Source organism: Oncorhynchus clarkii, chromosome 9 (assembly GCF_045791955.1).
Source record: "Oncorhynchus clarkii lewisi isolate Uvic-CL-2024 chromosome 9, UVic_Ocla_1.0, whole genome shotgun sequence".
NCBI lineage: Eukaryota > Metazoa > Chordata > Actinopteri > Salmoniformes > Salmonidae > Oncorhynchus > Oncorhynchus clarkii.
The window spans coordinates 1,785,485-1,813,069 of record NC_092155.1 but is presented as its reverse complement, the minus strand read 5'-3'; the positions used below and the strand labels follow the sequence as shown (position 1 = coordinate 1,813,069).

The window sequence follows — 27,585 nt, the reverse complement described above, 5'->3', positions numbered from 1 at the left end:
CCCCCTGTATATAGCCTCCACATTGACTCTGTACCGTAATACCCTGTATATAGCCTCCACATTGACTCTGTACCGGTACCCCCTGTATATAGTCTCCACATTGACTCTGTACTGGTACTCCCTGTATATTACCTCCACATTGACTCTGTACTGGTACCCCCTGTATATAGCCTCCACATTGACTCTGTACTGGTACGCCCCTGTATATAGCCTCCACAATGAATCTGTACCGGTACCCCCTGTATATAGCCTCCACATTGACTCTGTACCGGTAACCCCCGGTATATAGCCTCCACATTGACTCTGTACCGGTACCCCCTGTATATAGCCTCCTTATTGACTCTGTACCGATACCCCCTGTATATAGCCTCCACATTGACTCTGTACCGGTACCCCCTGTATTTAGCCTCCACATTGACTCTGTACCGGTACCCCCTGTATATAGCCTCCACATTGACTCTGTACCGGTACCCTCTGTATATAGCCTCCACATTGACTCTGTACCATAATAACCTGTATATAGCCTCCACATTGACTCTGTACCGTAATACCCTGTATATAGACTCCACATTGACTCTGTACCGATACCTCCTGTATATAGCCTCCACATTGACTCTGTACTGGTACCCCCCTGTATATAGCCTCCACATTGACTCTGTACTGGTACCCCCCTGTATATAGCCTCCACATTGACTCTGTACTGGTACCCCCTGTATATAGCCTCCACAATGAATCTGTACCGGTAACCCCTGTATATAGCCTACACATTGACTCTGTACCATATAAACCTGTATATAGCCTTCACATTGACTCTGTACCGGTACCCCCTGTATATAGCCTTGACATTGACTCTGTACCGGTACCCCCTGTGTATAGCCTCCACATTGACTCTGTACCATAATAACCTGTATATAGCCTCCACATTGACTCTGTACCGGTACCCCCTGTATATAGCCTACACATTGACTCTGTACCGGTACCCCTTGTATATAGCCTCCACATTGACTCTGTACCGGTGCCCCCTGTATATAGCCTCCACATTGACTCTGTACAGGTACCCCCTGTATATAGCCTCCACATTGACTCTGTACCGGTACCCCCTGTATATAGCCTCCACATTGACTCTGTACCATATTAACCTGTATATAGCCTTCACATTGACTCTATACCGGTACCCCCTGTATATAGCCTCCACATTGACTCTATACTGGTTCCCCCTGTTTATAGTATCTACATTGACTCTGTACTGGTACGCCCCTGTATATAGCCTCCACAATGACTCTGTACCGGTAGCCCCTGTATATAGCCTCCACATTGACTCTGTACCGGTACACCCTGTATATAGCCTCCACATTGACTCTGTACCGGTACCCCCTGTATATAGCCTCCTTATTGACTCTGTACCGATACCCCCTGTATATAGCCTCCTTATTGACTCTGTACCGATACCCCCTGTATATAGCCTCCACATAGACTCTGTACCGGTACCCCCTGTATATAGCCTCCACATTGACTCTGTACCGTAATACCCTGTATATAGCCTCCACATTGACTCTGTACCGGTACCCCCTGTATATAGTCTCCACATTGACTCTGTACTGGTACTCCCTGTATATAGCCTCCACATTGACTCTGTACTGGTACCCCCTGTATATAGCCTCCACATTGACTCTGTACTGGTACGCCCCTGTATATAGCCTCCACAATGACTCTGTACCGGTAACCCCTGTATATAGCCTCCACATTGACTCTGTACCGGTACCCCATGTATATAGCCTCCACATTGACTCTGTACCGGTACCCCCTGTATATAGCCTCCACACTGACTCTGTACCGGTACCCCCTGTATATAGCCTCCTTATTGACTCTGTACCGATACCCCCTGTATATAGCCTCCACATTGACTCTGTACCGGTACCCCCTGTATATAGCCTCCTTATTGACTCTGTACCGATACCCCCTGTATATAGCCTCCTTATTGACTCTGTACCGATACCCTCTGTATATAGCCTCCACATTGACTCTGTACCGGTACCCCCTGTATATAGCCTCCACATTGACTCTGTACCGGTACCCCCTGTATATAGCCTCCACATTGACTCTGTACCGGTACCCTCTGTATATAGCCTCCACATTGACTCTGTACCGGTACCCCCTGTATATAGCCTCCACATTGACTCTGTACCGGTACCCCCTGTATATAGCCTCCTTATTGACTCTGTACCGATACCCCCTGTATATAGCCTCCACATTGACTCTGTACCGGTACGCCCTGTATATAGCCTCCTTATTGACTCTGTACCGATACCCCCTGTATATAGCCTCCTTATTGACTCTGTACCGATACCCTCTGTATTTTGCCTCCACATTGACTCTGTACCGGTACCCCCTGTATATAGCCTCCACATTGACTCTGTACCGGTACCCCCTGTATATAGCCTCCACATTGACTCTGTACCGGTACCCCCTGTATATAGCCTCCACATTGACTCTGTACCGGTACCCCCTGTATATAGCCTCCACATTGACTCTGTACCGTAATACCCTGTATATAGCCTCCACATAGACTCTGTACCGGTACCCCCTGTATATAGCCTCCACATTGACTCTGTACCGTAATACCCTGTATATAGCCTCCACATTGACTCTGTACCGGTACCCCCTGTATATAGTCTCCACATTGACTCTGTACTGGTACTCCCTGTATATAGCCTCCACATTGACTCTGTACTGGTACTCCCTGTATATAGCCTCCACATTGACTCTGTACCGGTACCCCCTGTATATAGCCTTGACATTGACTCTGTACCGGTACCCCCTGTATATAGCCTCCACATTGACTCTGTACCGGTGCCCCCTGTATATAGCCTCCACATTGACTCTGTACAGGTACCCCCTGTATATAGCCTCCACATTGACTCTGTACCATATTAACCTGTATATAGCCTTCACATTGACTCTGTACCGGTACCCCCTGTATATAGCCTCCACATTGACTCTATACTGGTTCCCCCTGTTTATAGTATCCACATTGACTCTGTACTTGTATGCCCCTGTATATAGCCTCCACAATGACTCTGTACCGGTAACCCCTGTATATAGCCTCCACATTGACTCTGTACCATAATAACCTGTATATAGCCTCCACAATGACTCTGTACCGGTACACCCTGTATATAGCCTCCACATTGACTCTGTACCGGTACCCCCTGTATATAGCCTCCTTATTGACTCTGTACCAATACCCCCTGTATATAGCCTCCACATAGACTCTGTACCGGTACCCCCTGTATATAGCCTCCACATTGACTCTGTACCGTAATACCCTGTATATAGCCTCCTCATTGACTCTGTACTGGTACCCCCTGTATATAGTCTCCACATTGACTCTGTACTGGTACTCCCTGTATATAGCCTCCACATTGACTCTGTACCGGTACCCCCTGTATATAGCCTCCACATTGAGTCTGTACCGGTACCCTCTGTATATAGCCTCCACATTGACTCTGTACTGGTACCCCCTGTATATAGCCTCCACATTGACTCTGTACCGTAATACCCTGTATATAGCCTCCACATTGACTCTGTACCGTAATACCCTGTATATAGCCTCCACATTGACTCTGTACCGGTACCCTCTGTATATAGCCTCCACATTGACTCTGTACCGTAATATCCTGTATATAGCCTCCACATTGACTCTGTACCGGTACCCCCTGTATATAGTCTCCACATTGACTCTGTACTGGTACTCCCTGTATATAGCCTCCACATTGACTCTGTACTGGTACCCCCTGTATATAGCCTCCACATTGACTCTGTACTGGTACGCCCCTGTATATAGCCTCCACAATGACTCTGTACCGGTAACCCCTGTATATAGCCTCCACATTGACTCTGTACCGGTACCCCCTGTATATAGCCTCCACATTGACTCTGTACCGGTACCCCCTGTATATAGTCTCCACATTGCCTCTGTACCGGTAACCCCTGTATATAGCCTCCACATTGACTCTGTAACATAATAACCTGTATATAGCCTCCACATTGACTCTGTACCGGTACCCCCTGTATATAGCCTACACATTGACTCTGTACCATATTAACCTGTATATAGCCTTCACATTGACTCTGTACCGGTACCCCCTGTATATAGCCTTGACATTGACTCTGTACCGGTACCCCTGTATATAGCCTCCACATTGACTCTGTACCGGTGCCCCCTGTATATAGCCTCCACATTGACTCTGTACAGGTACCCCCTGTATATAGCCTCCACATTGACTCTGTACCGGTACCCCCTGTATATAGCCTCCACATTGACTCTATACTGGTTCCCCCTGTTTATAGTATCCACATTGACTCTGTACTGGTACGCCCCTGTATATAGCCTCCACAATGACTCTGTACCGGTAACCCCTGTATATAGCCTCCACATTGACTCTGTACCATAATAACCTGTATATAGCCTCCACATTGACTCTGTACCGGTACCCCCTGTATATAGCCTCCACATTGACTCTGTACCGGTGCCCCCTGTATATAGCCTCCACATTGACTCTGTACAGGTACCCCCTGTATATAGCCTCCACATTGACTCTGTACCGGTACCCCCTGTATATAGCCTCCACATTGACTCTATACTGGTTCCCCCTGTTTATAGTATCCACATTGACTCTGTACTGGTACGCCCCTGTATATAGCCTCCACAATGACTCTGTACCGGTAACCCCTGTATATAGCCTCCACATTGACTCTGTACCATAATAACCTGTATATAGCCTCCACATTGACTCTGTACCGGAACCCCCTGTATATAGTCTCCACATTGACTCTGTACTGGTAGTCCCTGTATATAGCCTCCACATTGACTCTGTACTGGTACCCCCTGTATATAGCCTCCACAATGACTCTGTACCGGTTCCCCCTGTATATAGCCTCCACATTGACTCTGTACTGGTACCCCCCTGTATATAGCCTCCACATTGACTCTGTACCGGTACCCCCTGTATATAGCCTCCACATTGACTCTGTACCATAATAACCTGTATATAGCCTCCACATTGACTCTGTACCGGTACCCCCTGTATATAGCCTCCACATTGACTCTGTACCGGTACCCCCTGTATATAGCCTCCACATTGACTCTGTACCGATACCCCCTGTATATAGCCTCCACATTGACTCTGTACCGGTACCCCCTGTATTTAGCCTCCACATTGACTCTGTACCGGTACCCCCTGTATATAGCCTCCACATTGACTCTGTACCGGTACCCTCTGTATATAGCCTCCACATTGACTCTGTACCGTAATACCCTGTATATAGCCTCCACATTGACTCTGTACCGGTACCCCCTGTATATAGTCTCCACATTGACTCTGTTCTGGTACTCCCTGTATATAGCCTCCACATTGACTCTGTACTGGTACCCCCTGTATATAGCCTACACATTGACTCTGTACTGGTACGCCCCTGTATATAGCCTCCACAATGACTCTGTACCGGTAACCCCTGTATATAGCCTCCACATTGACTCTGTACCGGTACCCCCTGTATATAGCCTCCACATTGACTCTGTACCGGTACCCCCTGTATATAGTCTCCACATTGACTCTGTACCGGTAACCCCTGTATATAGCCTCCACATTGACTCTGTAACATATTAACCTGTATATAGCCTCCACATTGACTCTGTACCGGTACCCCCTGTATATAGCCTACACATTGACTCTGTACCATATTAACCTGTATATAGCCTTCACATTGACTCTGTACCGGTACCCCCTGTATATAGCCTTGACATTGACTCTGTACCGGTACCCCCTGTATATAGCCTCCACATTGACTCTGTACCGGTGCCCCCTGTATATAGCCTCCACATTGACTCTGTACAGGTACCCCCTGTATATAGCCTCCACATTGACTCTGTACCGGTACCCCCTGTATATAGCCTCCACATTGACTCTATACTGGTTTCCCCTGTTTATAGTATCCACATTGACTCTGTACTGGTACGCCCCTGTATATAGCCTCCACAATGACTCTGTACCGGTAACCCCTGTATATAGCCTCCACATTGACTCTGTACCATAATAACCTGTATATAGCCTCCACATTGACTCTGTACCGGTACCCCCTGTATATAGCCTCCACATTGACTCTGTACCGGTGCCCCCTGTATATAGCCTCCACATTGACTCTATACTGGTTCCCCCTGTTTATAGTATCCACATTGACTCTGTACTGGTACGCCCCTGTATATAGCCTCCACAATGACTCTGTACCGGTAACCCCTGTATATAGCCTCCACATTGACTCTGTACCATAATAACCTGTATATAGCCTCCACATTGACTCTGTACCGGTACCCCCTGTATATAGTCTCCACATTGACTCTGTACTGGTAGTCCCTGTATATAGCCTCCACATTGACTCTGTACTGGTACCCCCTGTATATAGCCTCCACAATGACTCTGTACCGGTTCCCCCTGTATATAGCCTCCACATTGACTCTGTACTGGTACCCCCCTGTATATAGCCTCCACATTGACTCTGTACCGGTACCCCCTGTATATAGCCTCCACATTGACTCTGTACCATAATAACCTGTATATAGCCTCCACATTGACTCTGTACCGGTACCCCCTGTATATAGCCTCCACATTGACTCTGTACCGGTACCCCCTGTATATAGCCTCCACATTGACTCTGTACCGATACCCCTTGTATATAGCCTCCACATTGACTCTGTACCGGTACCCACTGTATTTAGCCTCCACATTGACTCTGTACCGGTACCCCCTGTATATAGCCTCCACATTGACTCTGTACCGGTACCCTTTGTATATAGCCTCCACATTGACTCTGTACCATAATAACCTGTATATAGCCTCCACATTGACTCTGTACTGGTACCCCCTGTATATATCCTCCACATTGACTCTGTACTGGTACCCCCTGTATATAGCCTCCACATTGACTCTGTACTGGTACCCCCTGTATATAGCCTCCACATTGACTCTGTACCGTAATAACCTGTATATAGCCTCCAAATTGACTCTGTACCAGTACCCTCTGTATATAGCCTCCACATTGACTCTGAACCGGTACCCCCTGTATATAGCCTCCACATTGACTCTGTACCGGTACCCCCTGTATATAGCCTCCTTATTGACTCTGTACCGATACCCCCTGTATATAGCCTCCACATTGACTCTGTACCGGTACCCCCTGTATATAGCCTCCACATTGACTCTGTACCGGTACCCCCTGTATATAGCCTCCTTATTGACTCTGTACCGATACCCCCTGTATATAGCCTCCACATTGTACCGGTACCCCCTGTATTTAGCCTCCACATTGACTCTGTACCGGTACCCCCTGTATATAGCCTCCACATTGACTCTGTACCGGTACCCTCTGTATATAGCCTCCACATTGACTCTGTACCATAATAACCTGTATATAGCCTCCACATTGACTCTGTACTGGTACCCCCTGTATATAGCCTCCACATTGACTCTGTACCATAATAACCTGTATATAGCCTCCACATTGACTCTGTAACGGTACCTCCTGTATATAGTCTCCACATTGACTCTGTACTGGTAGTCCCTGTATATAGCCTCCACATTGACTCTGTACTGGTACCCCCTGTATATAGCCTCCACAATGACTCTGTACCGGTTCCCCCTGTATATAGCCTCCACATTGACTCTGTACCGGTAACCCCTGTATATAGCCTCCACATTGACTCTGTACCATAATAACCTGTATATAGCCTCCACATTGACTCTGTACTGGTACCCCCTGTATATATCCTCCACATTGACTCTGTACTGGTACCCCCTGTATATAGCCTCCACATTGACTCTGTACTGGTACCCCCTGTATATAGCCTCCACATTGACTCTGTACCGTAATAACCTGTATATAGCCTCCAAATTGACTCTGTACCAGTACCCTCTGTATATAGCCTCCACATTGACTCTGAACCGGTACCCCCTGTATATAGCCTCCACATTGACTCTGTACCGGTACCCCCTGTATATAGCCTCCTTATTGACTCTGTACCGATACCCCCTGTATATAGCCTCCACATTGACTCTGTACCGGTACCCCCTGTATATAGCCTCCACATTGACTCTGTACCGGTACCCCCTGTATATAGCCTCCTTATTGACTCTGTACCGATACCCCCTGTATATAGCCTCCACATTGACTCTGTACCGGTACCCCCTGTATTTAGCCTCCACATTGACTCTGTACCGGTACCCCCTGTATATAGCCTCCACATTGACTCTGTACCGGTAACCTCTGTATATAGCCTCCACATTGACTCTGTACCATAATAACCTGTATATAGCCTCCACATTGACTCTGTACTGGTACCCCCTGTATATAGCCTCCACATTGACTCTGTACCATAATAACCTGTATATAGCCTCCACATTGACTCTGTAACGGTACCTCCTGTATATAGTCTCCACATTGACTCTGTACTGGTAGTCCCTGTATATAGCCTCCACATTGACTCTGTACTGGTACCCCCTGAATATAGCCTCCACAATGACTCTGTACCGGTTCCCCCTGTATATAGCCTCCACATTGACTCTGTACCGGTAACCCCTGTATATAGCCTCCACATTGACTCTGTACCATAATAACCTGTATATAGACTCCACATTGACTCTGTACTGGTACCCCCTGTATATATCCTCCACATTGACTCTGTACTGGTACCCCCTGTATATAGCCTCCACATTGACTCTGTACTGGTACCCCCTGTATATAGCCTCCACATTGACTCTGTACCGTAATAACCTGTATATAGCCTCCAAATTGACTCTGTACCAGTACCCTCTGTATATAGCCTCCACATTGACTCTGAACCGGTACCCCCTGTATATAGCCTCCACATTGACTCTGTACCGGTACCCCCTGTATATAGCCTCCTTATTGACTCTGTACCGATACCCCCTGTATATAGCCTCCACATTGACTCTGTACCGGTACCCCCTGTATATAGCCTCCACATTGACTCTGTACCGGTACCCCCTGTATATAGCCTCCTTATTGACTCTGTACCGATACCCCCTGTATATAGCCTCCACATTGACTCTGTACCGGTACCCCCTGTATTTAGCCTCCACATTGACTCTGTACCGGTACCCCCTGTATATAGCCTCCACATTGACTCTGTACCGGTACCCTCTGTATATAGCCTCCACATTGACTCTGTACCATAATAACCTGTATATAGCCTCCACATTGACTCTGTACTGGTACCCCCTGTATATAGCCTCCACATTGACTCTGTACCATAATAACCTGTATATAGCCTCCACATTGACTCTGTAACGGTACCTCCTGTATATAGTCTCCACATTGACTCTGTACTGGTAGTCCCTGTATATAGCCTCCACATTGACTCTGTACTGGTACCCCCTGTATATAGCCTCCACAATGACTCTGTACCGGTTCCCCCTGTATATAGCCTCCACATTGACTCTGTACTGGTACCCCCTGTATATAGCCTCCACATTGACTCTGTACCGGTACCCTCTGTATATAGCCTCCACATTGACTCTGTACCGTAATACCCTGTATATAGCCTCCACATTGACTCTGTACCGGTACCCCCTGTATATAGTCTCCACATTGACTCTGTACTGGTACTCCCTGTATATAGCCTCCACATTGACTCTGTACTGGTACCCCCTGTATATAGCCTCCACATTGACTCTGTACTGGTACGCCCCTGTATATAGCCTCCACAATGACTCTGTACCGGTAACCCCTGTATATAGCCTCCACATTGACTCTGTACCGGTACCCCCTGTATATAGCCTCCACATTGACTCTGTACCGGTACCCCTTGTATATAGCCTCCACATTGACTCTGTACTGGTACCCCCTGTATATAGCCTACACATTGACTCTGTACCGTAATAACCTGTATATAGCCTCCAAATTGACTCTGTACCAGTACCCTCTGTATATAGCCTCCACATTGACTCTGAACCGGTACCCCCTGTATATAGCCTCCACATTGACTCTGTACCGGTACCCCCTGTATATAGCCTCCACATTGACTCTGTACCGGTACCCCCTGTATATAGCCTCCACATTGACTCTGTACCGGTGCCCCCTGTATATAGCCTCCACATTGACTCTATACTGGTTCCCCCTGTTTATAGTATCCACATTGACTCTGTACTGGTACGCCCCTGTATATAGCCTCCACAATGACTCTGTACCGGTAACCCCTGTATATAGCCTCCACATTGACTCTGTACCATAATAACCTGTATATAGCCTCCACATTGACTCTGTACCGGTACCCCCTGTATATAGTCTCCACATTGACTCTGTACTGGTAGTCCCTGTATATAGCCTCCACATTGACTCTGTACTGGTACCCCCTGTATATAGCCTCCACAATGACTCTGTACCGGTTCCCCCTGTATATAGCCTCCACATTGACTCTGTACTGGTACCCCCCTGTATATAGCCTCCACATTGACTCTGTACCGGTACCCCCTGTATATAGCCTCCACATTGACTCTGTACCATAATAACCTGTATATAGCCTCCACATTGACTCTGTACCGGTACCCCCTGTATATAGCCTCCACATTGACTCTGTACCGGTACCCCCTGTATATAGCCTCCACATTGACTCTGTACCGATACCCCCTGTATATAGCCTCCACATTGACTCTGTACCGGTACCCCCTGTATATAGCCTCCACATTGACTCTGTACCATAATAACCTGTATATAGCCTCCACATTGACTCTGTACCGGTACCCCCTGTATATAGCCTCCACATTGACTCTGTACCGGTACCCTCTGTATATAGCCTCCACATTGAATCTGTACCATAATAACCTGTATATAGCCTCCACATTGACTCTGTACTGGTACCCCCTGTATATATCCTCCACATTGACTCTGTACTGGTACCCCCTGTATATAGCCTCCACATTGACTCTGTACTGGTACCCCCTGTATATAGCCTCCACATTGACTCTGTACCGTAATAACCTGTATATAGCCTCCAAATTGACTCTGTACCAGTACCCTCTGTATATAGCCTCCACATTGACTCTGAACCGGTACCCCCTCTATATAGCCTCCACATTGACTCTGTACCGGTACCCCCTGTATATAGCCTCCACATTGACTCTGTACCGGTACCCCCTGTATATAGCCTCCACATTGACTCTGTACTGGTACCCCCTGTATATAGCCTCCACATTGACTCTGTACCGGTACCCCCTGTATATAGCCTCCACATTGACTCTGTACCGGTACCCCCTGTATATAGCCTCCACATTGACTCTGTACCGGTACCCCCTGTATATAGCCTCCACATTGACTCTGTACCGATACCCCCTGTATATAGCCTCCACATTGACTCTGTACCGGTACCCCCTGTATTTAGCCTCCACATTGACTCTGTACCGGTACCCCCTGTATATAGCCTCCACATTGACTCTGTACCGGTACCCTCTGTATATAGCCTCCACATTGACTCTGTACCGTAATACCCTGTATATAGCCTCCACATTGACTCTGTACCGGTACCCCCTGTATATAGTCTCCACATTGACTCTGTACTGGTACTCCCTGTATATAGCCTCCACATTGACTCTGTACTGGTACCCCCTGTATATAGCCTCCACATTGACTCTGTACTGGTACGCCCCTGTATATAGCCTCCACAATGACTCTGTACCGGTAACCCCTGTATATAGCCTCCACATTGACTCTGTACCGGTACCCCCTGTATATAGCCTCCACATTGACTCTGTACCGGTACCCCCTGTATATAGTCTCCACATTGACTCTGTACCGGTAACCCTTGTATATAGCCTCCACATTGACTCTGTAACATAATAACCTGTATATAGCCTCCACATTGACTCTGTACCGGTACCCCCTGTATATAGCCTACACATTGACTCTGTACCATATTAACCTGTATATAGCCTTCACATTGACTCTGTACCGGTACCCCCTGTATATAGCCTTGACATTGACTCTGTACCGGTACCCCCTGTATAAAGCCTCCACATTGACTCTGTACCGGTGCCCCCTGTATATAGCCTCCACATTGACTCTATACTGGTTCCCCCTGTTTATAGTATCCACATTGACTCTGTACTGGTACGCCCCTGTATATAGCCTCCACAATGACTCTGTACCGGTAACCCCTGTATATAGCCTCCACATTGACTCTGTACCATAATAACCTGTATATAGCCTCCACATTGACTCTGTACCGGTACCCCCTGTATATAGTCTCCACATTGACTCTGTACTGGTAGTCCCTGTATATAGCCTCCACATTGACTCTGTACTGGTACCCCCTGTATATAGCCTCCACAATGACTCTGTACCGGTTCCCCCTGTATATAGCCTCCACATTGACTCTGTACTGGTACCCCCCTGTATATAGCCTCCACATTGACTCTGTACCGGTACCCCCTGTATATAGCCTCCACATTGACTCTGTACCATAATAACCTGTATATAGCCTCCACATTGACTCTGTACCGGTACCCCCTGTATATAGCCTCCACATTGACTCTGTACTGGTAGTCCCTGTATATAGCCTCCACATTGACTCTGTACCGGTACCCCCTGTATATAGCCTCCACATTGACTCTGTACCGGTACCCCCTGTATATAGCCTCCACATTGACTCTGTACCGGTACCCCCTGTATATAGCCTCCACATTGACTCTGTACTGGTACCCCCTGTATATAGCCTCCACATTGACTCTGTACCGGTACCCCCTGTATATAGCCTCCACATTGACTCTGTACCGGTACCCCCTGTATATAGCCTCCACATTGACTCTGTACCGGTACCCCCTGTATATAGCCTCCACATTGACTCTGTACCGATACCCCCTGTATATAGCCTCCACATTGACTCTGTACCGGTACCCCCTGTATTTAGCCTCCACATTGACTCTGTACCGGTACCCCCTGTATATAGCCTCCACATTGACTCTGTACCGGTACCCTCTGTATATAGCCTCCACATTGACTCTGTACCGTAATACCCTGTATATAGCCTCCACATTGACTCTGTACCGGTACCCCCTGTATATAGTCTCCACATTGACTCTGTACTGGTCCTCCCTGTATATAGCCTCCACATTGACTCTGTACTGGTACCCCCTGTATATAGCCTCCACATTGACTCTGTACTGGTACGCCCCTGTATATAGCCTCCACAATGACTCTGTACCGGTAACCCCTGTATATAGCCTCCACATTGACTCTGTACCGGTACCCCCTGTATATAGCCTCCACATTGACTCTGTACCGGTACCCCCTGTATATAGTCTCCACATTGACTCTGTACCGGTAACCCTTGTATATAGCCTCCACATTGACTCTGTAACATAATAACCTGTATATAGCCTCCACATTGACTCTGTACCGGTACCCCCTGTATATAGCCTACACATTGACTCTGTACCATATTAACCTGTATATAGCCTTCACATTGACTCTGTACCGGTACCCCCTGTATATAGCCTTGACATTGACTCTGTACCGGTACCCCCTGTATATAGCCTCCACATTGACTCTGTACCGGTGCCCCCTGTATATAGCCTCCACATTGACTCTATACTGGTTCCCCCTGTTTATAGTATCCACATTGACTCTGTACTGGTACGCCCCTGTATATAGCCTCCACAATGACTCTGTACCGGTAACCCCTGTATATAGCCTCCACATTGACTCTGTACCATAATAACCTGTATATAGCCTCCACATTGACTCTGTACCGGTACCCCCTGTATATAGTCTCCACATTGACTCTGTACTGGTAGTCCCTGTATATAGCCTCCACAATGACTCTGTACCGGTTCCCCCTGTATATAGCCTCCACATTGACTCTGTACTGGTACCCCCCTGTATATAGCCTCCACATTGACTCTGTACCGGTACCCCCTGTATATAGCCTCCACATTGACTCTGTACCATAATAACCTGTATATAGCCTCCACATTGACTCTGTACCGGTACCCCCTGTATATAGCCTCCACATTGACTCTGTACCGGTACCCCCTGTATATAGCCTCCACATTGACTCTGTACCGATACCCCCTGTATATAGCCTCCACATTGACTCTGTACCGGTACCCCCTGTATTTAGCCTCCACATTGACTCTGTACCGGTACCCCCTGTATATAGCCTCCACATTGACTCTGTACCGGTACCCTCTGTATATAGCCTCCACATTGACTCTGTACCATAATAACCTGTATATAGCCTCCACATTGACTCTGTACTGGTACCCCCTGTATATATCCTCCACATTGACTCTGTACTGGTACCCCCTGTATATAGCCTCCACATTGACTCTGTACTGGTACCCCCTGTATATAGCCTCCACATTGACTCTGTACCGTAATAACCTGTATATAGCCTCCAAATTGACTCTGTACCAGTACCCTCTGTATATAGCCTCCACATTGACTCTGAACCGGTACCCCCTGTATATAGCCTCCACATTGACTCTGTACCGGTACCCCCTGTATATAGCCTCCACATTGACTCTGTACCGGTACCCCCTGTATATAGCCTCCACATTGACTCTGTACTGGTACCCCCTGTATATAGCCTCCACATTGACTCTGTACCGGTACCCCCTGTATATAGCCTCCACATTGACTCTGTACAGGTACCCCCTGTATATAGCCTCCACATTGACTCTGTACCGGTACCCCCTGTATATAGCCTCCTTATTGACTCTGTACCGATACCCCCTGTATATAGCCTCCACATTGACTCTGTACCGGTACCCCCTGTATTTAGCCTCCACATTGACTCTGTACCGGTACCCCCTGTATATAGCCTCCACATTGACTCTGTACCGGTACCCTCTGTATATAGCCTCCACATTGACTCTGTACCATAATAACCTGTATATAGCCTCCACATTGACTCTGTACTGGTACCCCCTGTATATATCCTCCACATTGACTCTGTACTGGTACCCCCTGTATATAGCCTCCACATTGACTCTGTACTGGTACCCCCTGTATATAGCCTTAACATTGACTCTGTACCGTAATAACCTGTATATAGCCTCCACATTGACTCTGTACTGGTACCCCCTGTATATAGCCTCCACATTGACTCTGTACTGGTACCCCCTGTATATAGCCTCCACATTGACTCTGTACCGGTACCCCCTGTATATAGCCTCCACATTGACTCTGTACAGGTACCCCCTGTATATAGCCTCCACATTGACTCTGTACCGTAATACCCTGTATATAGCCTCCACATTGACTCTGTACCGGTACCCCCTGTATACAGCCTCCACATTGACTCTATACCGTAATAACCTGTATATAGCCTCCACATTGACTTTGTACCGTAATACTCTGTATATAGCCTCCACATTGACTTTGTACCGTAATACTCTGTATATAGCCTCCACATTGACTTTGTACCGTAATACCCTGTATATAGCCTCCACATTGACTTTGTACCGTAATACCCTGTATATAGTCCGTTATTGTTATTTTACTGCTGCTCTTTAATTGTTCCTTTTATTTCTTATTATTTTTAGTAATTTATTTAAATGCATTGCTGGTTAAGGGCTGGTCATTCAGCATTTCACTGTGAGGTCTACACCTGTTGGTTAAGGGCTGGTCAGTCAGCATTTCACTGTGAGGTCTACACCTGTTTTATTCAGCATTTCACTGTGAGGTCTACCACGGCTTCCAGCCAATCAGCTTTCAGGACTGGAACCCCCCCAGTTTATAATGCAGGTTTCAGCACCTCTTAACAGTGTAAAGAAGAACCACCCAGTTTATAATGCAGGTTTCAGCACCTCTTAACAGTGTAAAGAAGAACCACCCAGTTTATAATGCAGGTTTCAGCACCTCTTAACAGTGTAAAGAAGAACCACCCAGTTTATAATGCAGGTTTCAGCACCTCTTAACAGTGTCAAGAAGAACCACCCAGTTTATAATGCAGGTTTCAGCACCTCTTAACAGTGTAAAGAAGAACCACCCAGTTTATAATGCAGGTTTCAGCACCTCTTAACAGTGTAAAGAAGAACCACCCAGTTTATAATGCAGGTTTCAGCATCTCTTAACAGTGTCAAGAAGAACCAGATAATCTGAATGTCAAGGTTTCTCATCTTCTCACCTGTCACAGTCATCCAGCTCTCTGGTGATTCTCTTTCAGAGTTGGTACACTTGTAGAGTCCTTCATCTGACTCGGATACTGCAGGGATGGTCATCTCTCCTGTAGTCTCAGTCCTGATGAGGGATCCATCTTTGTAGAAATCAGCTGTGAGGTCAGAGGGAGTTCCCTGATATCTGCAGCGCAGAGTCACAGAATCTCCCTCAGTCACAGGAAGGGCAGGGCTCTCCAGGATCACAGCTCCAACTGTATATAATATATAAACATCATATATAAACAGGTCTCTCCAGGATCACAGCTCCAGCTGTATATAATATATAAACAGGTATCTCAAGGATCACAGCTCCAGCTGTATATAATATGTAAACATCATATATAAACAGGTCTCTCCAGGATCACAGCTCCAGCTGTATATAATATATAAACAGGTCTCTCCAGGATCACAGCTCCAGCTGTATATAATATATAAACAGGTCTCTCCAGGATCACAGCTCCAGCTGTATATAATATATAAACATCATATATAAACAGGTCTCTCCAGGATCACAGCTCCAGCTGTATATAATATATAAACATCATATATAAACAGGTCTCTCCAGGATCACAGCTCCAGCTGTATATAATATATAAACAGGTCTCTCCAGGATCACAGCTCCAGCTGTATATAATATATAAACAGGACTCTCCAGGATCACAGCTCCAGCTGTATATAATATATAAACAGGTCTCTCCAGGATCACAGCTCCAGCTGTATATAATATATAAACAGGTCTCTCCAGGATCACAGCTCCAGCTGTATATAATATATAAACATCATATATAAACAGGTCTCTCCAGGATCACAGCACCAGCTGTATATAATATATAAACAGGTCTCTCCAGGATCACAGCACCAGCTGTATATAATATATAAACAGGTCTCTCCAGGATCACAGCACCAGCTGTATATAATATATAAACAGGACTCTCCAGGATCACAGCACCAGCTGTATATAATATATAAACAGGTCTCTCCAGGATCACAGCACCAGCTGTATATAATATATAAACAGGTCTCTCCAGGATCACAGCACCAGCTGTATATAATATATAAACAGGTCTCTCCAGGATCACAGCACCAGCTGTATATAATATATAAACAGGTCTCTCCAGGATCACAGCACCAGCTGTACATAATATATAAACAGGTCTCTCCAGGATCACAGCTCCAGCTGTATATAATATATAAACATCATATATAAACAGGTCTCTCCAGGATCACAGCACCAGCTGTATATAATATATAAACAGGTCTCTCCAGGATCACAGCTCCAGCTGTATATAATATATAAACAGGTCTCTCCAGGATCACAGCTCCAGCTGTATATAATATATAAACGGGTCTCTCCAGGATCACAGCTCCAGCTGTATATAATATATAAACAGGTCTCTCCAGGATCACAGCTCCAGCTGTATATAATATATAAACAGGTCTCTCCAGGATCACAGCTCCAGCTGTATATAATATATAAACATCATATATAAACAGGTCTCTCCAGGATCACAGCTCCAGCTGTATATAATATATAAACATCATATATAAACAGGTCTCTCCAGGATCACAGCTCCAGCTGTATATAATATATAAACATCATATATAAACAGGTCTCTCCAGGATCACAGCACCAGCTGTATATAATATATAAACAGGTATCTCAAGGATCACAGCTCCAGCTGTATATAATATATAAACATCATATATAAACAGGTCTCTCCAGGATCACAGCTCCAGCTGTATATAATATATAAACAGGTCTCTCCAGGATCACAGCTCCAGCTGTATATAATATATAAACATCATATATAAACAGGTCTCTCCAGGATCACAGCTCCAGCTGTATATAATATATAAACATCATATATAAACAGGTCTCTCCAGGATCACAGCTCCAACTGTATATAATATATAAACAGGTCTCTCCAGGATCACAGCACCAGCTGTATATAATATATAAACAGGTCTCTCCAGGATCACAGCACCAGCTGTATATAATATATAAACAGGTCTCTCCAGGATCACAGCTCCAGCTGTATATAATATATAAACAGGTCTCTCCAGGATCACAGCTCCATCTGTATATAATATATAAACAGGGCTCTCCAGGATCACAGCTCCAGCTGTATATAATATATAAACATAACATCAGCTATCTGAAACCAGATGAACCACTAAACACTATAATGTCAGTAGATGGTGTTTGTGGACATACCATGTACTGTGATGTTGACAGCATTGCTGTGTTCTCCAGACCCAGACTCACACCAGTACACTCCACTGTCTGATGGTATTAGTGACATGATGCATGAAGACCCTTGTGGATTTCCCCAGTCAATATTACACTCTGAAAGGTTTCCTCTCAATGTGTTCCTCACCACTCTCCATCCAGCAGAGTTCCCCTGAACCTCACAGCTCAGAGAGACACGCTCAAATTCAAAGAACTGAGATCTGTCAGGACTGACACTCAGAGATACTGGAGGAGAGAGAGAGGCTGGAGGAGAGAGAGAGGCTGGAGGAGAGAGAGAAGCTGGAGGAGAGAGAGAGGCTGGAGGAGAGAGGGAGCGAGAGAGAGAGAGAGAGAGAGAGAGAGAGAGAGAGGAAGGTAGAGAGGAAGAAAGAGAGGGGAAGTTGGAAGGAGGAGAGAGAGAGAGAGATCATGAGAAGAAGAGCTCCGTTTAGCATAAAAATAAATGCTTTGTCATACCCGTGGTATAAGTTTCTCATATACCATTGCTTCCAGCCAATCAGCATTCAGGGCTGGAACCACCCAGTTTATAATGCAGGTTTCAGCACCTCTTAACAGTGTAAAGAAGAACCACCCAGTTTATAATGCAGGTTTCAGCACCTCTTAACAGTGTAAAGAAGAACCACCCAGTTTATAATGCAGGTTTCAGCACCTCTTAACAGTGTAAAGAAGAACCACCCAGTTTATAATGCAGGTTTCAGCACCTCTTAACAGTGTAAAGAAGAACCACCCAGTTTATAATGCAGGTTTCAGCACCTCTTAACAGTGTAAAGAAGAACCACCCAGTTTATAATGCAGGTTTCAGCACCTCTTAACAGTGTAAAGAAGAACCACCCAGTTTATAATGCAGGTTTCAGCACATCTTAACAGTGTAAAGAAGAACCACCCAGTTTATAATGCAGGTTTCAGCATCTCTTAACAGTGTAAAGAAGAACCACTCAGTTTATAATGCAGGTTTCAGCACCTCTTAACAGTGTAAAGAAGAACCACCCAGTTTATAATGCAGGTTTCAGCACCTCTTAACAGTGTAAAGAAGAACCACCCAGTTTATAATGCAGGTTTCAGCATCTCTTAACAGTGTCAAGAAGAACCAGATCATCTGAATGTCAAGGTTTCTCATCTTCTCACCTGTCACAGTCATCCAGCTCTCTGGTGATTCTCTTTCAGAGTTGGTACACTTGTAGAGTCCTTCATCTGACTCGGATACTGCAGGGATGGTCATCTCTCCTGTAGACTCAGTCCTGATGGGGGATCCATCTTTGTAGAAATCAGCTGTGAGGTTAGAGAGAGTTCCCAGATATCTGCAGCGCAGAGTCACAGAATCTCCCTCAGTCACAGGAAGGGCAGGGCTCTCCAGGATCACAGCTCCAGCTGTATATAATATATAAACATCATATATAAACAGGTCTCTCCAGGATCACAGCTCCAGCTGTATATAATATATAAACATCATATATAAACAGGTCTCTCCAGGATCACAGCTCCAGCTGTATATAATATATAAACAGGTCTCTCCAGGATCACAGCTCCAGCTGTATATAATATATAAACAGGTCTCTCCAGGATCACAGCACCAGCTGTATATAATATATAAACAGGTCTCTCCAGGATCACAGCACCAGCTGTATATAATATATAAACAGGTGTCTCCAGGATCACAGCTCCAGCTGTATATTATATATTAACAGTTCTCTCCAGGATCACAGCACCAGCTGTATATCATATATAAACATCATATATAAACAGGTCTCTCCAGTATCACAGCTCCAGCTGTATATAATATGTAAACATCATATATAAACAGGTCTCTCCAGTATCACAGCTCCAGCTGTATATAATATATAAACATCATATATAAACAGGTCTCTCCAGGATCACAGCACCAGCTGTATATAATATATAAACAGGTCTCTCCAGGATCACAGCACCAGCTGTATATAATATATAAACAGGACTCTCCAGGATCACAGCACCAGCTGTATATAATATATAAACAGGTCTCTCAAGGATCACAGATTCAGCTGTATATAATATATAAACAGGTCTCTCCAGGATCACAGCTCCAGCTGTATATAATATGTAAACATCATATATAAACAGGTCTCTCCAGGATCACAGCTCCAGCTGTATATAATATATAAACATCATATATAAACAGGTCTCTCCAGGATCACAGCACCAGCTGTATATAATATATAAACAGGTCTCTCCAGGATCACAGCACCAGCTGTATATAATATATAAACAGGTCTCTCCAGGATCACAGCACCAGCTGTATATAATATGTAAACATCATATATAAACAGGTCTCTCCAGGATCACAGCTCCAGCTGTATATAATATATAAACATCATATATAAACAGGTCTCTCCAGGATCACAGCACCAGCTGTATATTATATATTAACAGGTCTCTCCAGGATCACAGCTCCAGCTGTATATAATATATAAACATCAAATATAAACAGGTCTCTCCAGGATCACAGCACCAGCTGTATATAATATATAAACAGGTCTCTCCAGGATCACAGCTCCAGCTGTATATAATATATAAACATCAAATATAACCAGGTCTCTCCAGGATCACAGCACCAGCTGTATATAATATATAAACAGGTCTCTACAGGATCACAGCTCCAGCTGTATATAATATATAAACAGGTCTCTCCAGGATCACAGCTCCAGCTGATTATAATATATAAACAGGTCTCTACAGGATCACAGCTCCAGCTGTATATAATATATAAACAGGTCTCTCCAGGATCACAGCTCCAGCTGTATATAATATATAAACATCATATATAAACAGGTCTCTCCAGGATCACAGCACCAGCTGTATATAATATATAAACAGGTCTCTCCAGGATCACAGCACCAGCTGTATATAATATATAAACAGGACTCTCCAGGATCACAGCACCAGCTGTATATAATATATAAACAGGTCTCTCCAGGATCACAGCACCAGCTGTATATAATATATAAACAGGTCTCTCCAGGATCACAGCACCAGCTGTATATAATATATAAACAGGACTCTCCAGGATCACAGCACCAGCTGTATATAATATATAAACAGGTCTCTCCAGGATCACAGCACCAGCTGTATATAATATATAAACAGGTCTCTCAAGGATCACAGATTCAGCTGTATATAATATATAAACAGGTCTCTCCAGGATCACAGCTCCAGCTGTATATAATATGTAAACATCATATATAAACAGGTCTCTCCAGGATCACAGCTCCAGCTGTATATAATATATAAACATCATATATAAACAGGTCTCTCCAGGATCACAGCACCAGCTGTATATAATATATAAACAGGTCTCTCCAGGATCACAGCACCAGCTGTATATAATATATAAACAGGTCTCTCCAGGATCACAGCACCAGCTGTATATAATATGTAAACATCATATATAAACAGGTCTCTCCAGGATCACAGCTCCAGCTGTATATAATATATAAACATCATATATAAACAGGTCTCTCCAGGATCACAGCACCAGCTGTATATTATATATTAACAGGTCTCTCCAGGATCACAGCTCCAGCTGTATATAATATATAAACATCAAATATAAACAGGTCTCTCCAGGATCACAGCACCAGCTGTATATAATATATAAACAGGTCTCTCCAGGATCACAGCTCCAGCTGTATATAATATATAAACATCAAATATAACCAGGTCTCTCCAGGATCACAGCACCAGCTGTATATAATATATAAACAGGTCTCTCCAGGATCACAGCTCCAGCTGTATATAATATATAAACATCATATATAAACAGGTCTCTCCAGGATCACAACTCCAGCTGTATATAATATATAAACATCAAATATAACCAGGTCTCTCCAGGATCACAGCACCAGCTGTATATAATATATAAACAGGTATCTCCAGGATCACAGCTCCAGCTGATTATAATATATAAACAGGTCTCTCCAGGATCACAGCTCCAGCTGTATATAATATATTAACAGGACCCCCCAGGATCACGGCTCCAGCTTTATATAATATATAAACATCATATATAAACAGGTCTCTCCAGGATCACAGCTCCAGCTGTATATAATATATAAACAGGTCTCTCCAGGATCACAGCTCCAGCTGTATATAATATATAAACAGGTCTCTCCAGGATCACAGCACCAGCTGTATATAATATATAAACAGGTCTCTCCAGGATCACAGCACCAGCTGTATATAATATGTAAACATCATATATAAACAGGTCTCTCCAGGATCACAGCTCCAGCTGTATATAATATATAAACATCATATATAAACAGGTCTCTCCAGGATCACAGCACCAGCTGTATATTATATATTAACAGGTCTCTCCAGGATCACAGCTCCAGCTGTATATAATATATAAACATCAAATATAAACAGGTCTCTCCAGGATCACAGCACCAGCTGTATATAATATATAAACAGGTCTCTCCAGGATCACAGCTCCAGCTGTATATAATATATAAACATCAAATATAACCAGGTCTCTCCAGGATCACAGCACCAGCTGTATATAATATATAAACAGGTCTCTCCAGGATCACAGCTCCAGCTGATTATAATATATAAACAGGTCTCTCCAGGATCACAGCTCCAGCTGATTATAATATATAAACAGGTCTCTCCAGGATCACAGCTCCAGCTGTATATAATATATAAACAGGTCTCTCCAGGATCACAGCTCCAGCTGTATATTATATATAAACAGGGCTCTCCAGGATCACAGCTCCAGCTGTATATAATATATAAACATCAAATATAAACAGGTCTCTCCAGGATCACAGCTCCAGCTGTATATAATATATTAACAGGACCCCCCAGGATCACGGCTCCAGCTTTATATAATATATAAACATCATATATAAACAGGTCTCTCCAGGATCACAGATCCAGCTGTATATAATATATAAACAGGTCTCTCCAGGATCACAGCTCCAGCTGTATATAATATATAAACATCATATATAAACAGGTCTCTACAGGATCACAGATCCAGCTGTATATAATATATAAACAGGTCTCTCCAGGATCACAGCTCCAGCTGTATATAATATATAAACATCATATATAAACAGGTCTCTCCAGGATCACAGCACCAGCTGTATATAATATATAAACAGGTCTCTCCAGGATCACAGCTCCAGCTGTATATAATATATAAACATCATATATAAACATAACATCAGCTATCTGAAACCAGATGAACCACTAAACACTATAATGTCAGTAGATGGTGTTTGTGGACATACCATGTACTGTGATGTTGACAGCATTGCTGTGTTCTCCAGACCCAGACTCACACCAGTACACTCCACTGTCTGATGGTTTTAGTGACGCGATGCATGAAGACCCTTGTTGTTTTCCCCAGTCAGTATTACACTCTGAAAGGATTCCTCTCTCTGTGTTCCTCACCACTCTCCATCCAGCAGAGTTCCCCTGAACCTCACAGCTCAGAGAGACAGACTCATATTTAAAGAACTGAGATCTGTCAGGACTGACTCTCAGAGAGGCAGGAAGAGAGAGATCTGAGAGAAATAGAGAGGCTGGATTAGAGAGAACTGGAGAGAGAGTTTGAGTTTTTATAAAACCTTTATTTTTTACTCAAGTGTTAACATAAATAATGACACACTGCCTTTTCAGAAATGAAATAACAAATGTAATTCCTAAACAAAAATAAATACATAACATATACATTCAACTTATTTCATCAGCAAAAAATAATTTCCCCTCCTCTACAAAACAAAGCGCTCCTTCGTAGGCCCACTTCTCCTCAAATAATAGGAGATCTTTTACAGCTGAAAAGAACTCAAAATCTACTTTTATTCTTGCTTTCACTAAACCTTTAAAAACACATCTTACATCCTGCCCATATCCCGTTTCTATCTTATGTTTCCTACTCAGAAAAATTGACATCTTAGCTTGTCCCAAAACAAAATTTAACATTTGACATTTTCTTTTCTGTTGTTTACTATAATGAAACCCCAAAATAAAAACAGTGTTATTGAAAAACTCCCCTACAGCTTTAAACAAAGATTCCAGCATTTCCAATAGCGGTTTTATCCTCTCACACTCCATAAAACAGTGAACAATGGTTTCTCTTATATTACAAAAAGGACATCCATCTCTAACATCTGAGTTAATAACAGATACAAAAGCATTAACTGCAAGGATGCCATGTAAAACCCTCCATTGCATATCACCAGTACCCTTTTGTAACGGTGGTTTGTACAGTGCTCTCCATGCTGGCTTTACCTTGTCATCAATGCCCAATTTTACCCTCCATGGAGTATCTTTTCTATTTTTCAATTTATCTTTATTCAACACCTTGACACACCCCCTATACAATTCCTTCCCATTCACCTCATCCAAACCCACCTCCTCCTCCGCTGACAGAGCCTTCCTACAGCTCCCCAGCATTTGTCCGACAATCGTTTCCGACCTCATCCCCAAATGTTCTGCCACCCTTCTTCCATCCATTAAGGCGGGCCCAGCCATGGCCATTAACTGTCTTAAGGTGATGATTTTCCCCTTCACCAGAATCTTGGAGAAATGTGGAACAGCTGCAGTTGTACAGTCCAGTCTTGCCCCATACACCAGAGGTTCCTCCAACAGCCAATGCACTGACTCCGCTGAAGTTCTTCTGGACACCTTCATTATGCTCCACACTCTGAGAAGGCCTCTATAAAACGGAGGTACTACCTCCCTAGAAATCTGGCTACTATCAACCAGAAATAAAGCCTTCTTTAAACCTAATCCTCCAACCCGCTGTAATATAAGACCTGCCACCCCTCTCCACACCACATTTTCCGGTCCATAAAGCAGCCTTTGAATAAACTGAAACCGGAAAGCAGCAGCCCTACTAGCAAGATGTACAAGACCTTGTCCCCCCTCCTCTTTTGACAAATACAAAACACTTTGTGGAACCCAGTGATATTTATCCCAAAAGAAATCCACAATAATTGCCTGTATCTTAGCCAGAAGGCCAGATGGTGGTTCTAAAACTGACAACCGATGCCACAGTGCAGAGGCAATCACATTGTTAACTATAATAGTGCGCCCTCTATATGACATACGAGATAGTAACCAACGCCATCTCCTCATCCTCCCTTCCACCATTTCAACCACCCCACTCCAATTTTTTTCCATAGTCCCCTCATCTCCTAGATACACTCCAAGATACTTAAAACCTCCCTTACACCATTCTAGCCCCCCTGGCAAAGCCATGATCCCTCCAGACCATTCTCCAATCTGTAAAGCACAACTCTTTTCCCAATTTACCTTTGCAGAGGATATTCCCCTAAAACGATCAACCATTAGACTCAAGCTATCCACCTCCGCTTGATTTTTCACTAGCACAACTACATCATCAGCATAGGCTGAAAGACGAATAGGAGGAATATCCTCTGAAAGGCACACCCCTGCAATGCGACTTCTAATGCTATTTAGTAGTGGCTCTATAGCAATAGCATATAACATCCCAGCCTAATACCTCTACACACTTTAAAAGGAGCACTCAAACCACCGTTAACTTTCAATACACTTTCAATGTCACCATATATCACCTTTATCATGGCAATAAAACCAGAGCTGAACCCAAACGCCTCAAACGTGTGCCATAAATATTGATGTTCAACTCGGTCAAATGCCTTTTCCTGATCAATTGAAATTAGACCAGCATCCAACCCAATAGCCCTAGAGACGTCCAAAAAATCACAAATCAGAGAAATGTTATCCCCTATCTGCCTGCCAGGAACACAGTAGGACTGATCCGTATGTATGATTTGCCCCATCACCTCCCTCAGCCTGTTGGACAAAGCCTTTGACAATATCTTATAATCAGTACACAATAAAGCCACCGGCCTCCAGTTCTTCACCTCCCTCAGGTCACCCTTTTTAGGCAGTAGGGTGAGGACAGCCCTTCTGCAGCTTATTGGTAGTAACCCTCCGGTTAAATTATCATTAGCTACTTCTAACCAATCCTCTCCCAACATAGCCCAAAAAGACTTAAAAAAGTCAACGGGAAGCCCATCAATGCCTGGTGCCCTTCCATTTTCCATGCCTTTTAATGCAGTGTATAAATCCTGCAAAGACAATGGTTGCTCAAGCTCAACCTGAGCTTCTGCAGGCACCTTTGGGAGCCCATCAAAGAACTGCTGTGTCACTGTTTTGTCCTCTTTGTACTCACACTTGTAGAGCTCAGCATAGAACTCTACTGCCCTCTTTCTAATTTCACTAGGGCTAGTGAGCTCTTGTCCAACAGCTGATTTGAGACAATGAATAATTTTTCTTTGTCCATTCTTTTTCTCTAAACCAAAGAAAAATTTGGATGAGGCATCCATTTCAGATATGCCCTGAAATTTACTTCTCACCAGTGCCCCCTGTGCTCTGATACCCAGCAGATCTGCCAATGCAGCTTTTCTCCTCTTGAGGGCCTGAGTATGGCCTCGATCTCCTGTGGTCTCAACCAACGTCATGAGTTCCACTATTTCAATCTCTAGGGCTTTCATTGATCTGGTGATATCCTTGGTGACATTCCTCGTGTATTGATTACAAAATTGTTGAATCTGGATTTTCCCTATATCCCACCATTGTTGAAGGGATACAAAACTGGCCTTTTGAGACCTCCACCTCTCCCAAAAAAAACTGAAACAGTTCCTGAAGTGAGCATCACTCAATAAAGTTATATTAAAATGCCAATATGCGCTTTTAGGTTTTACATCGTTAATGAACACCACCTCTGTTATTAAACAATGATCAGAAAATCCCACTGGAGTTATCACACTTGATTTACAGACCTGAGATTGATGCTCAAAAACATAAAACCTATCTAACCTGGCCATAGAGATGATGTTCTCTCTCACATGCGCCCAGGTGTACTGCCTTGTTCCTTCATGTTGACTCCGCCAAATATCACACAGTTCATTTGTTACAATAAGGCGTTTTAAAAACGTCCTTGAGGCTATATGAGGTTCTTGGTGATTTCTATCTAAATCGCTAACTGTGCAGTTAAAATCCCCAGCAATAAACAAATAATCTTCTTTGTTACATTTCTCAATGGTATTTGATAATGTCTCTAAAAAAACA

General features: G+C 44.3%; 1 protein-coding gene across 1 annotated transcript in view; it reads right to left on the bottom strand.

Moving 5' to 3' along the window:
* The window catches only part of LOC139417002 (sialoadhesin-like), a 58,049-nt gene extending 31,041 nt beyond the window's left edge, over nt 1–27,008 (bottom strand). The window contains exons 1-6 of the mRNA XM_071166234.1: nt 26,864–27,008; nt 23,751–24,026; nt 19,606–19,848; nt 18,445–18,723; nt 16,199–16,441; nt 2,270–2,272 (exon numbers count right to left, since the gene is read on the bottom strand). Of these exons, the coding sequence (XP_071022335.1) occupies nt 2,270–2,272; nt 16,199–16,441; nt 18,445–18,723; nt 19,606–19,848; nt 23,751–24,026; nt 26,864–27,008 (1,189 nt within the window). The remainder of the gene's footprint in view (nt 1–2,269; nt 2,273–16,198; nt 16,442–18,444; nt 18,724–19,605; nt 19,849–23,750; nt 24,027–26,863) is intronic.
* Nucleotides 27,009–27,585: the final 577 nt, after the last annotated feature.